Source organism: Ptiloglossa arizonensis, chromosome 7, assembly GCF_051014685.1.
Source record: "Ptiloglossa arizonensis isolate GNS036 chromosome 7, iyPtiAriz1_principal, whole genome shotgun sequence".
Taxonomy (NCBI): domain Eukaryota; kingdom Metazoa; phylum Arthropoda; class Insecta; order Hymenoptera; family Colletidae; genus Ptiloglossa; species Ptiloglossa arizonensis.
In genome coordinates, this window is record NC_135054.1 from 17,413,067 (window position 1) to 17,426,168 (window position 13,102).

Below are 13,102 nucleotides of genomic sequence, written 5' to 3' on the forward strand. Positions count from 1 at the left end.
CAAGCACTGTTGTCCGTTCAAAAGAAAACGAAAATCCTTCTTAAACGGAATCGTATAGGTTTCTATAACCTTCTCTTCTTCATAACATAGAGGGTTATCCAGTGTATACACCCAATGTTATTTCGACTCACGTTTGCCCGTCGCCCGAAATTTTCACAACATCGTAGAATGTCCTTTCGTAGTTACCTGCCGGTAGCGCTTTGGAGAGTGGGAAAATCTGCAAAGGCGACCGAGTAGTGGCAGTCGGTGGCCAGGACGTTCGCGAAGCACCAGTCGAGGACATCGCTGTTCACGTGAAAGTCTCCAACCCGGTGCAATTGAAACTTGCTAGGTACAAGTCCGCTAAGCAATGACAGGTAATTATCTCTCGAATCTGTTGGTCACTAACCACTTCAACACCGAACTGAGAAAGTTTCTTTTAACGTCGACCATTATTGATCAATTCCAAGCAAGCAATTCGCGCGTGTTATCATAAATATCAAAGGGCATTCGACTTGTCCACTTCGAAGGTTTCGATATTGTTCGATCTCGAGATTGTTATTCGTCTCGAGTGAAACGAAACTATTCTACGAATTGGAAACTATTGAAGATAATTTCACGAACCACAGAAATATCACATTATGTTCGTCATTCGTTGTTGTTTTTCATTCCAGGGTTCTGCAGGCGGAACTCTGAACACTCGGCTAAGAATTCTCCACAGACACCGCGGACTCTAGTGTTACATAACTGACTATACCAAAGTAATTATAAATATAAGTAACGTTTTACTATTAAGGATTCATAATTCTATAACGAGCACCGGAGAGCGAGTGGATCGCCAACAACGATCTCGTCTCACCGATGCGGTCTTAAGTTACGTTCTTACTCACGTGATCGACATTTTTCACGCCCGCGAGCACCGACGAAACTAGGAACGCGAGAAACATAACTAAAACGATACTCGAGTGTTTATCGAGCACCAGCGAGGCAACACACACGAAGAACAATACAATTTTATAGCGACCCGGCGAGTATAGCCCGTTAATGCGATTCATCGACGACCGAACCGCGTCGAACATACTGTAAAGATTCCGTCTGCCAAGATGAACATCCGGCAAGTAGTTGATACGAGAGCCACGTTACACCGCATACTATTTAGCGACGACAGAGTATTTATGATGCAGTTATAGAGTAATATTGTAATAGGACAGGACCACGGTGAACCGTTTTTACGCGCCGGGACAAAAGAAACGAATATCGAGAAAAAGATATCCATCCGGGAGGTTCGCGGTATCGAGGCAACGTGCGAGATAGTCACGTGACGAGTGGTGGCCATTTTTCTCGAGCTTCTTTTCCTTTCGAGGCCAGTTCGCCGTGTCTTCATACAAATCAGAGATCTTGCTTGTACGTTTCGTATTACTTACGTTTAAGTTAGGCGTATTAGAGAATTAGGGGTCGCGCAAATCGGCCGCTTGAGGCACGAGTTTTACCATCCGTTACTTTCGCGATGATGTTACGTCCCCCCTTCCGGGATGGACGTTTTCGAAAATCGTTCGAGAGACTTTCGTAGAGCGAGGAACACTACGGGGGAAGTTATGGTTGATTCCTACTAGCGCTCGAGGGGTTCGACGTTCGCGCTCGACGGGGAGGATGATAGAAATTTTTTGGAAAGATTCCATAGGGGATTTTATTTTCATCACTTATTTTTTTATACTTTTTTTATTCTTTTTTTGATAGTACGCACGGTGGTGCAACAATAATTGATCATTTTTCCTCGAGTATAGTAGCCCTGCAAAGCCTAGTGACCCAATTTTTTAAATCTCATGCTTACTCTTTCATTCTCAAGTCGCTACATCAGGGATCCTAGAAAATTTGTCGAGTTATACGTGTCTCATGGTTATGAGCGTGGCGTAATGGTCACTTAAGCGTTCCTTGAGCATTCCTTGAGCACTCTTTGAGCATTCCTTGAGCATCTTTTTAGCGTTCTTTGAGCGTTTTTCGAGCGTTCCTTTAATCTCGTTCTTTGAATTTTCCTCGAGCGTTCCTTGAGCGTTCCTGGAACATCCGTTCGAGAGTTCTTCGAGCTCTAGTGGGAATCAGATTTCAGGGCTGGTCGAAGGGACAAAATTCGAGGCTCGTGAGGTTTTTAGCGAGCCACGTGCCACTCGAAGGAACGGCAAGTACCCTCGCGAGAGAGAAAAAAGAAAATATCGTTTCGATCCAGCTTCGACGAAAACATTCGTTCGCGAAAGACGTGTCGAAACCTCTAGAGCGGCTTGCTGATATTGCGTGTAGTTCAATTTATCCTATTATCCTAGTCCTTAGCGTAGATTTTCAACGAAGAAGAGTGGAGCGCGTGGGAATGAGCGAAAGAAGAAGAACAATACGCGTACAGTTGCGAAATGGCTCGAAGACACGTTCATTCGAGCGGAAGATCGTTCTACGGTCGTCGAGACGTTCTCGTTCGAACATTTTTTCGCTCGAGATACATCGATGTCCCGATGCACCTACGAGTGAGACTCGTCCCGACGATGTACCCTCGAGACGTTGAAGAAATTAATTGTTACGTGCACTCGTGTCTGAATCGGAACGCCGTAGAACTTCGTTCGACCTCGCGAAGCACGCGAACGTTTAGTGTTAGTCTCGCGAAACAATGTATACAGGGTGAACCGTTTTAATTTACATCCGAGCAATCATTTTGGAGCGTAGATTTCATCGAAGAAATTGAACAGTCGAATCGTTGGGAGAGATCCAGCTGGAGAATTATACGATGCGAAATGTTGAAAATAATCATATCCAAGTGACTCGAGGACACTTCAAGGTCACTTAAAAGCAGCAATAAAAATTCAACAGAGTTATTTACCAAAGTGACAAGAGATATTATAGAATCTTAGAATATCAAGAAGAACGATCGTTAGCGTGGAGATGTCAAGAATATTTCAAGGTCAAAGTTGATACGACTCTAACCTCAAAATAGTCTACCATTATTTTCACCGTCCTGGTTACTCTTAATTCCCCTCTATCGAACATTCTCGAATGCACCTACGGGGAATTACCAGTGTACCACATTGTTGAGATTTCGATGTAAATTAATATATTCGCGGTACAAACGACCTCGAAGTGACCTCGGTCCGTTAATTGCACCCTCTGCTTCACGAAGTTCGCGGAAGTCTCTGTTGGTCTCTTCGAATTATATAGAATTATCGTTCTTTTCGAGTAAGATCTGCTTTTCAGATAGCACCGGTTCGGTGAATCAAAATGGATCACCCTGTAGACGTTGCAATCGGCACATTGCACTGTAACAGCTAGTCGTTCGTTGCTTTTGATTTCGATACACGACATCGAATTCAAATCGAGCCCATATTAAGCGAGCCAACGAAATAGCAAGCTAGCCAGCGATGAAAATGAAAAAACAAAAAAACCAATGAACATTGAATTCACACGTATTTATATATACTATATACATATTTACAAAACGCTTTGTTATTAACACGCCGGATCGAAATCAAAGGTAATACGCAAGGATAATTAATGCACCCGCCTCCGTAAAGCTATTCGGTTCTGTTTACGTGCACCGCGTGTTATGAAACGATGAATAGCATCAATGCGCGATTGAAACGTTTCGATTGTAAAATGGCGCGCGCATGCGCGAGGTGGTGGTTCACGGGAGGGGTGGGGTGGGGGTGGAAGAGGGGTAGTGGGACAAGTGGATGGTAGGGGCGAAGCGTGGAATTTATTCGTCGTTGAGTAGCGTTTAGAGGAATTTAAAAGCGTTTTGCAAATTAATAGTGGGGTCACCGTTACTCCAAACATCGCCTTCGAAATTCGGGGAGCAATACAATCGAGCCACTTTTACAGTCAACGACTTAAATTATTCTTACTATGAGTATTGTTAGCATTGTCATTATTATTGCCATTGTCATTATTATTATAATTCTTGTTATTACGGTCACTGTCATTGTAGCGCGGCACTGTCGAAGGTACGAAGAGAAACATTGATTATAGAGCGCGGATGAACAGATCGAGATCTATTAAAAGCATTGATTGCAAAGTGGCAATGTAGAATGATTGTCGTTTCCCCTGTGCACCGAAACTTCCCGTTTTAAAACCCCGTTCCGTGGCAGGTAAGTGGTTGTACGTTCGAGTAGCGAATCTACGGAGTTCGGATGAAATCGACTGGTCGCTCAAGGTCACTTTCTTCGACCGCACGCCGAATTTCATGGTGGGGATAATTCCGCGGTGGCCTTGAGCGCTCGATTCATTCCGAGCCGACTTGTTTCTTCTTTTCTTAATTTAAATTACTGCTCGTAACGGGCACGTTCACGAATTAGTTACGAGCGCTTGTCGCTGAAAGCTTCCTACTAAGAACAGGGCGAAGTATTTGCCGTTTGTTTCAGTATCGATTTTGAATATTTTATTCTCGCTCAAAGAAACGAGTGTTTAAACGTCGAATTGAAATATTCTCTCGTTCGTTCGGTATTCAATGATTTATAAATCGTTCGAGTAGCTCGCAGTCTACCAACGATACAAAATTCGTGTAACGCTATTTTGAAACAATGGTCAAGTATTCGTTGAATGATATTACAACGTCAATATTCGCGCTTCGTCGATCGCGTTCGAGTGTACTTTGAACGATCGATGTTCGATTATTTATCACAGTCACCTCTTGGAATGAATTGCAACGCAAAATTACCGATTCGTTCAATGTCATTAGAGGAACGGACAGACAAATGTCACTGTCCATTTTGCTGTCGGGGACCTATTTCACCGGTGCTCTTCTTTCTCGCGCGCGACTTCTAAGTGGACCAAAGAAATCGTTTATTGGCCTCAAAAGTAGGTTACCGGCACGGGGCTTCGCAAACTGCACGATTAATTAACCATAAAAATACGAACGCATAATGGTCGGTATGCATACAAAGCGTCATGTATTTGCCAACGAACTTTATGCATATTAAGCGGATTCGCTAATTTGGAGACATCTCCGCCGTTCGACACAAAATTTACGCTTAATACATACCTCCGCGATACTCTCTTCGCGTCAACGTTACTAACAAATATTTCAGAGTACATTCTCCCGTTTGTTCGTATTTTATTAGTCGTCCCAGACGCTTCACCTGACACGTTTTCTTTTTCCATCGTTGTCCAATATCACTTCCCCAAATTATTTTTATTGCCTCAACTAAATTCTTAAATTGAAAATTATATTCCTTCAAAACGATGTAACAAAAAACATTCTCAAACCGTATCTTTCTACCTCTACTGCAACCTTTCGCGCTTTCTCTACTTCTAAAATCGTTTTTTTTTTGTAAAATATTTATTTATATTTTCCACTGTACGCTAACATCGTCGTTAGAATAATATTCTTAATTCACAGTTCACTGTACCCGGTATATTCTCAAAAAAAACTTTTCTAAATTTCAAAATTATTCTCTCAAAATATCTCGTATACTCCCGAAGAAACTTTTCTAAATTTCCAAATAATTTTCTCCCCGTGATAAAATGATTTCGTGCGAGTAACTTATCGATTCTCGCGTATTAATTTTATCGGTCGGATCGCATCTCGTCTTTCCTGCATCCGAGGCGCGATAACTTTGCGAAACGCGTGTTTCATTTTACCATTCGTCATCTCGGGGTTTATTTTTCTTTATCTTATAAGTTCGTTTCCGTCGACACGCAATATATTCGCGCTCGAGTGTCGAAATAACGTCTCTCTCTCTCTCTCTCTCTCTCTCTCTCTCTCTCTCTCTCTCTCTCTCTCTCTCTCTCTCTCTCTCTCTCTCTCTCTCTCTCTCTCTCTCTCTCTCTCTCTCTCTCTCTCTCTCTCTCTCTCTCTCTCTCTCTCTTTTTCTCTTTTTCTCTTTTTCTCTCTCTGTGTCGAAATGAAGCGACACGGATCGCTTGGCTGTTCCACGAGGCGTTAAACATTTTTACCAAGTGTAACCGACTGCTGGGCTAATGGATGGATCTCACGAGGTGAACTTGACTTCCGTTGGTTTCACACTTGCGATCGAATAAGAAAGAGGGAAAGGAGGAAAGCTGGGAGAATTCGCGGTCAACGATTATTCCGTTATCCCGTTGAAAAATTCAACCTCGACGTTTTATTTACGTTTCCTGGTACGTATGCGCGAGACGGGCACAGAGATTTATCGGCGTACCTCGGAATAACATCTAATCGCTCCGGTGTGTTTGTTCCTGTTCTCGAGCTTCGCTCGGCTGAATTTTATTTCGAGTAAAGAACGAAACATAAATATTTAATGGTAAACACCGGATCAATTTTTATACCTTGAAGAACATTTATACGTTTTATCCGCGCTCGTATCGGTACCCATTCCAATTGAATTTTATCCATGGGTTATCGTAGAGTTTGATCGTGGACGGGTAAACGAGAAGTACTGTGTTTTTTACACGTGCGAGTGTGTTTCACGGGTGTATGTGGTATTTGTGTGCTTTGTTTCGTACGATATACGCCGTGTGTTACGTGAAATGTGTGGAGCGCGATGTAGTTTGTATTAGGTATTTCTAGAAGAGTGGTGTGTTCGTTGTGTGATGTGTAGCGTATGTGTTACGTAGAGTACGGTGTATGGGGTATGTGTTATGTGAAGTTTAGTGCATGGAGTGCGCGTTATGTAAAGTTTAGTGCATGGAGTGCGCGTTACGTAAAGTTTAGTGCATGGAGTGTGTGTTATGTAAAGTTTAGTGCATGGAATGCGTGTTATGTAAAGTTTGGTGTGACTATTTTGTGGCGTGTTCCTTATAATATATCGAGTACGATGTGATGTCTGTATTATATATCATCTAGAGTGTGGTTGTGTCTATTGTATGGTGTACAGTGTAAATGTTATGCGGAGTACGGTGTCTAGGGTGTGTATCACACGAAGTTCAGTGTATCTGTCATGTATTACAATGATGTGTTCCATGTGTCACATTGAGTGCGATCTGCTGTGTGTATCGTGTATTATTTCGTGTGCAAAGTGTCTGTTATGCGGTTGCGTCTATCATTTGGAGTACATCGCTGTATCAAATTTAGTGTCTATTGCGTACAAGTATCGACATACCATTATCCTCCTCGTTACTGTCCCAAGGTCACATTACCGCGCCCCATTAAATTCCCTTTCTCGAGTTGTCCTTGAAACGACCTTGGAAGAAAAGAAACAAAAATATCCCCCTTGCTCGTCAGAATTCTACGCTCAAAACGGAAGGATCACCTGCTATTATTGTCCAATCCATATATTTTATTATACCGTTTCAAGCAGCACTTAGCCCCTTATAGCCTATAGTCGTGTGGAAAATTGCTCGCAGCGTGTTCAACTGTACCATATACACCGGACGAGCGAACACGTTTCACATCGAATAAATCCAGCAGTTACCCGTACACGTTATTCAGATGCAAATCTCAGATAATCCCATTGGCGTACGCCAACGATTGAAAAATATTCTCGGCGTGAAAGTTCTATAGAACAATTTACGTGAAAACAGCCTTGTCTGTGCGTTCGCGTGTCGTTCGCGTTGTACACTTCTGGAGTGTGACGCGGTGCGATGAGTTCATTATTTATAAGAAAGTAACGAATTCGAGCCGAGTGTAACTTTTGTAACGCAACACACTTTTACGGTACGCGAAACCGAGACATCGAAACGCCACGGATAACGACACCCCCACCTTTTGGACAGTCTCCCAGTCCGGTTAAGCGAGTCTAATCCCCATCAAGCTGAAAGCGAGATAGCAATCGAAACGGAACCGCCACTTTCTCATCAATTTCGCGTCGAAGTTACCGAATTTATTTCCCAATCGCGCGGAAGTCGTACCTTCCGACCAGTTTCTTGATTGTCTTCGGTGCAATTACTATAGAATCTGCCGCGAAGTTTGCCAAAGATAAACTGTAGCACCGTTCCGGGAAGTTCCGAGTTTATTGGACCTTTCGTTCAAGTTGAACGACCCTGGCCACGTTGAAAACACCATTAACGTTTTCAACAACGCTGCTTCATCGCTATCGATTTCAACGTTACGCATTCATCGATACACAGGGTGGCTATTTTATCTGAACGTGGAATATTTCACGAGGAACCGAAAATTTCATCCGAAAGTTAATCAATACGAAACACATCATTCGATTGCGACTTTTGTAAAATCTTTCTACTCGATAACTGCAATTATATTTTGTCGTTAGGAACGAGCTCAGATGTGTAAAATTGTGGACAAGTATGCTTGTGACGTTTATTGGATCTATTTCGACTAAAAATTAAATAGAATTCAAATTGGGTACAGTATTGCTTTCCAGTCGCATCGGTCCGGGGACAAAATTCGTTGCCATTTTGAATCCAGTGTCATATTCGACTATCCGGAGACTTTTGTATCGTCTACGAGCAGAGAAAACTATACGTTGACTGTATAAATAGAAAACACTCTATAGTGTAACGAAAATTTCCAAAAATATTAAATTTTATCGACAGTCGTATCGGTTTGCACGGTGAGCACTCACCGTGTGCGGTACCCTTGTAGTGACGTAAGTGAAGCACGTTCATCGAACGCCTATAGGTGTTCTCCGCACAGACTGTAGCGTGTACTAATCCACCAAGCGCTTTATAAACAATGAAAGGATAGAGGATAATACCAACGAGTAATATATTTCGCGTGGGAATGTTTTGTCATTCTTCTCGTTCTCTTCTTACGGTATAACGTGAAAAATAATAGGAAATAATAGGACCAATTTATGATACAAAATTTATTTCCATGAATGATATGTGAACAAAAATGAGGAAATCAATTATTGAATAGATCGCAAGAGATTATTACCGTGTTCCGTTGTACAGTTCAATTCCACAAGGACGAGGAGAAACATCCATACAATGTATACTATGTGCAAATGCAACGATTCGCCGATACGTGGGAAAGAGTATATATTCTTTTAACGTGAAATTTTATGACGTAAGAGAAATCTTTCCATTATGGTGGAAAGTTTGAGTGATTTATGTTGATTATATCGTAGAATTCGTAACAGTATCAGTTTGCGGTATCGGCGTACGTAAATGATGAAAATCAGTGAAAAGATAAATTAAATAATCCACGGACAACGGTGCAACGCGTGTGAACGTTGATTCACGCGCGTTCCTCGTGCGCAGGCGCGTGCATGCGCGCGCACACCTAACTGTAATTTAAACAGCACGCCCCGAAAGTTACGTTTTCGCACTTTGATCATTTGTATCTCGGAAACGGAGTTTCGGATCGCAAAATGGTAAATAACTTTTCGATTCCTTTTTTCACAAAGAATCTATATACAACAGTTTCTTAATTTTTGTTTATTAACTGTACCATCTACATTGTTATTTCTACTATTTCTCTCGTAACATAAGCTCAGAAACAGCGTCTATGAAATATCGTGTCCCTAATCAATCATTAACCAGTCGACTACGAAAAGAGAAGAAAAGGGAAAGTCCCGAATGGTATTTACGTGCGAGTAACTCGTTCAGGTGGATTCGCCACGTTCCATAAATTCCCGAGTGCCTGTCTCCTGTGTGGAAATATTAAAAATTAATTAATCCACGTGCCCCAAGAAACAGAGGAGGATTGTTAAGACGCACGAAGTCACGGCGTTCGTCTCGATAAGTGGGTCGATTGTTATCCGTGCATGAAGGCGGATTGAGTAACGAAAAAAATCGTGGATAATTCACGGGCACACGGGCTCGAACCGGTGAGGTTTTATTTTACAAAAAGGCCTCGGTCGACGGGAAAACTCGGGTTCCGTGCAATTTTCATTCATCCGGACTGCCATTGTGAGGGGCTGTGGAGAAAAAACACACACACACACACACACACACGCACACAATTTTATTACGCAGTGATCGGTTTAACCACCGTTACGCGCGATCGACTTATTTTCGTTACGTCGTGGTCGTGTAACAAGTTCGTTCACGATTTTCCCACCCGGGTGGCAATTATGCGCGATGCCTGCCACGATGGGTGCTCAGACTCGTTTCAGAGGCAGGAAAAACCGGAAGAAAGTTACGAACGGCGCGTCGAATCGATCCGTGCGCGAAAAATTGAAAACCAGTTCGATCCGAAACTTCCATTCCCCACCCTCCGGGTGAATAAACTCAGGCTCGAGGGACTACGTCGAGACGTGGTTCGATCGTTAGGGATTTTAATTAAAAACTTACCCATTCGGTGTTGCGTTTCGTTGAATCATTTGTACGAAATGTATGAAACTTACGGAAAATCCAATGGCGACGAGTAGAGGTCCGACCGATCGAACGAGACCCAATCTGATGAACGTGAGACGCCATCTGGAAATTCGGAATCGTGTAGCTTTTGTGGATTCGGCTCACATCGTGGTAAACCTTGGTGCACGAATCACTGGAAAAATGCTTATTTTTGTAAAATGAAATGGAAAAAATTATTTTAGACGCTCGGGGTGATATTTAAAAATTTATGAAAATACACACGGTTGTTCTGTTTATCAGAGTTACTTCGTTTTATTCTCGAAGCATTCGACGCTCCTGGGAACACGTTTAGGCAATTCTTAGGCACTCGATGGTTAGCAGGAGGCTGTTGGCATTCGTTACATTCTAATCTCCTTGAATTAGTCTGTGAAAAATGTAGAGTATGTACGGAATAATATACGCGGTGGTTCGTTAGAAACGGGGAAACTTCTATCGGTGACAAGGGTATGAAAAATGTTGAGGAGTCAAATTAGGTCAGGTTCTAATTGCACCTCGTATATTATGCACTTTGCAATTGCCGAAAAATTTGCAGCCGGAGAAGAGCAGACGAGCTTATTTATACCGTTCCTTGACGTTCGTTTTCGCATTCTGTATATTTTATTTAAAAATTGTCGACTCTTTTGCTACTAGCTTCAACGAATTAAATACGATAAAAGAAATTTTTAATTTTATTCAATTTTACAGACACACTTGTACGATGTATATGTCAAAGAATGTTTAAATGAACAAAATTTGTCTCGATTTTTCTCCTTTAATATTTTACGATTGCACTTGTGGATGATTATCTATAGGGTATTGCCAAAATCACGGTCGAAAACGTTACGTTGAATAAATATTAAGGTTGCAACAACCGCAACGAGTGTTCATAATTTTTTACAAGCGAGCAACTAGTCCAATTGTTAATTTTTCATGAAATCTATGGATTTCCAACACTCGGGGAACTTGAAATTCTTAACTGTATTTCACGAGTGGTCTGTTAATTATTTCACTCGAGTCGATTATATTTCAAATTTCAAAATTAATTGTATTTATTTGAAATGTGTTCCAGTGGTAATAAGACGAGATACGACGAGACAATAAAAGCAGTTCAACGTTTATTGCAGGTTCATAAACCCTCGAAATAACCTTCCGGCCATAATGTTCTACGGTCCTCGTCAGATAATGTATATACGACATATTCTATAAAACAGAAGACGTAAAGTAAATTTGAAATTTTTGAAAAATATATTACAAAACCAAATTGGGTAAACTTAAAAGATATTACACAAACTCTTTGAAAAAAATTACTTTAACGTTGATTCGTCTATTATTATCGATCGAAGGAGTACTTACCAACCTTTGTCAATAAAACTACTTTTCTTTTTTTTTTTTTTTTAAATCACTCTTTTCGCATAAAAAAAATTTTTACAATAGATCAGAAACGAAACGAGCAAATTTAAACAAAAAAAATCGATGCTTTCGAACATCGTTGCACAAACCCTCGCAACGAACACGGAGTGTTTCGTTTCCTCGTGTATCGAAGCCACGAAAGAAAACCACGCACGGAATGACCTGACACGATTTCAGAATGATCATCCATAAAATCGTGGACGAGTGGACGGTGACTCCGCAGGTTGTTTCGCTAATCGATGGGCATCACGTGTGCATCGAGAGTTGTTCGCGAGCGAAGATGCGCGCAAGTATCGCGGGAGGAGGATAGGAAGATAGCGCGGCATATGGGAGATAGGAAAAAGGGGGGCACAGGTTATGACATAATTGCTTAAGAAAGTTCGGAATGCGAATATACGGCGAGCGGCGCGACGGTAGAAGTAGTTCACGCGCGTTTCGCAAAAGTTGTCCGCGCTAGGCTCGCCGCCACGTTTATATCCTGCCACGAGCGTTGTTTTGCTCTTTCGCGAAACGGGACCAACATTATAATTACATGCCACGTCCAGAAGCTTCGACGCTTGCGGTTTGTTTGTTGTTTCATTGCAAACTTCCGGGAGCGTCTTCTTGTCACGATACACTTCTTTAACACATTGACTGCAACGTCACGAACCTACGAGCGACGCTACCGAGAAGTTACGGAGCTAAAGAAATTTGTTTTTAAGGTTACGTCGGGCACGATACATCTTCCGTTTAACACATTGACCACCTTGCCGCGAACGTACAAGCGTCGATACCGAGAAGTTACGGAGCTAAAGAAATTTGTTTTTAAGGTTATGTCGGATGAAATATATCTTCCGTTTAACACATTGACCGCCATGCCGCAAACGTACAAGCGACACGACTGAAAAGTTGTGGAGCTAAAGAAATTTGTTTTTAAGGTTATGTCGGTTAAACTACATCTTCCGTTTAACACATTTACCACCTTGCCGCGAACATACAAGCGACACGACTGAAAAGTTGTGGAGCTGAAGAAACGTTTTTGCAAGATTGCGCCGAATAAAATAAATCTTCCTTTAACATATTGACTGCCTTGTCATGGACACACAAGCGACGCTACTGAAAAGTTATTGAGCCAAAGAAATTTGTCTTTAAGGTTACGTCGGATAAAATAAATCTTCCCTTCGATACATCGACTGCCACGTCATGGACGTATAAACGACGCCACTGGAAACTTATGGAGCTAAAGAAATATATTTTTGCAGTTTCGTTGCGTAAAATAAATCTCAACAGTATCCGGGAATATCGACGATGTTAAAAGAAACAAATAATTTTAATTACAATGTATGCAATATTTAGAGCCCGGTTTCTTGTAACAGTCCCTCATCGGACGTTCCACTTCGTTTATACCGACATCGTTGATAAAAATCTTTATTTACTCGTTACTCTGCTCCGCAATATCGATCTTCACCTACGGTGACTCTATCTTCGCAACATCGATAAATTTATTTATCGACCAGAATCTGAAATTTACGACCGTACA

General features: G+C 41.7%; 1 protein-coding gene and 1 long non-coding RNA gene across 3 annotated transcripts in view; one reads left to right on the top strand and one right to left on the bottom strand.

Moving 5' to 3' along the window:
* LOC143149418 (multiple PDZ domain protein) overlaps positions 1-3,640 on the top strand; it is a 123,417-nt gene extending 119,777 nt beyond the window's left edge. For both annotated transcript variants that reach the window (XM_076316754.1, XM_076316753.1), the window contains 2 exons: positions 183-356; positions 654-3,640. In XM_076316754.1, the coding sequence (XP_076172869.1) occupies positions 183-353 (171 nt within the window). In that variant the 3' untranslated portion in view covers positions 354-356; positions 654-3,640. The remainder of the gene's footprint in view (positions 1-182; positions 357-653) is intronic.
* Positions 3,641-9,269: 5,629 nt separating this feature from the next.
* On the bottom strand, positions 9,270-12,470 carry LOC143149315 (uncharacterized). Its single transcript, XR_012992750.1, has 4 exons — positions 12,116-12,470; positions 10,417-10,558; positions 10,185-10,327; positions 9,270-9,485 (listed from the first exon to the last, which is right to left on the bottom strand). It is a non-coding gene; the product is annotated as an uncharacterized LOC143149315 (long non-coding RNA).
* Positions 12,471-13,102: the final 632 nt, after the last annotated feature.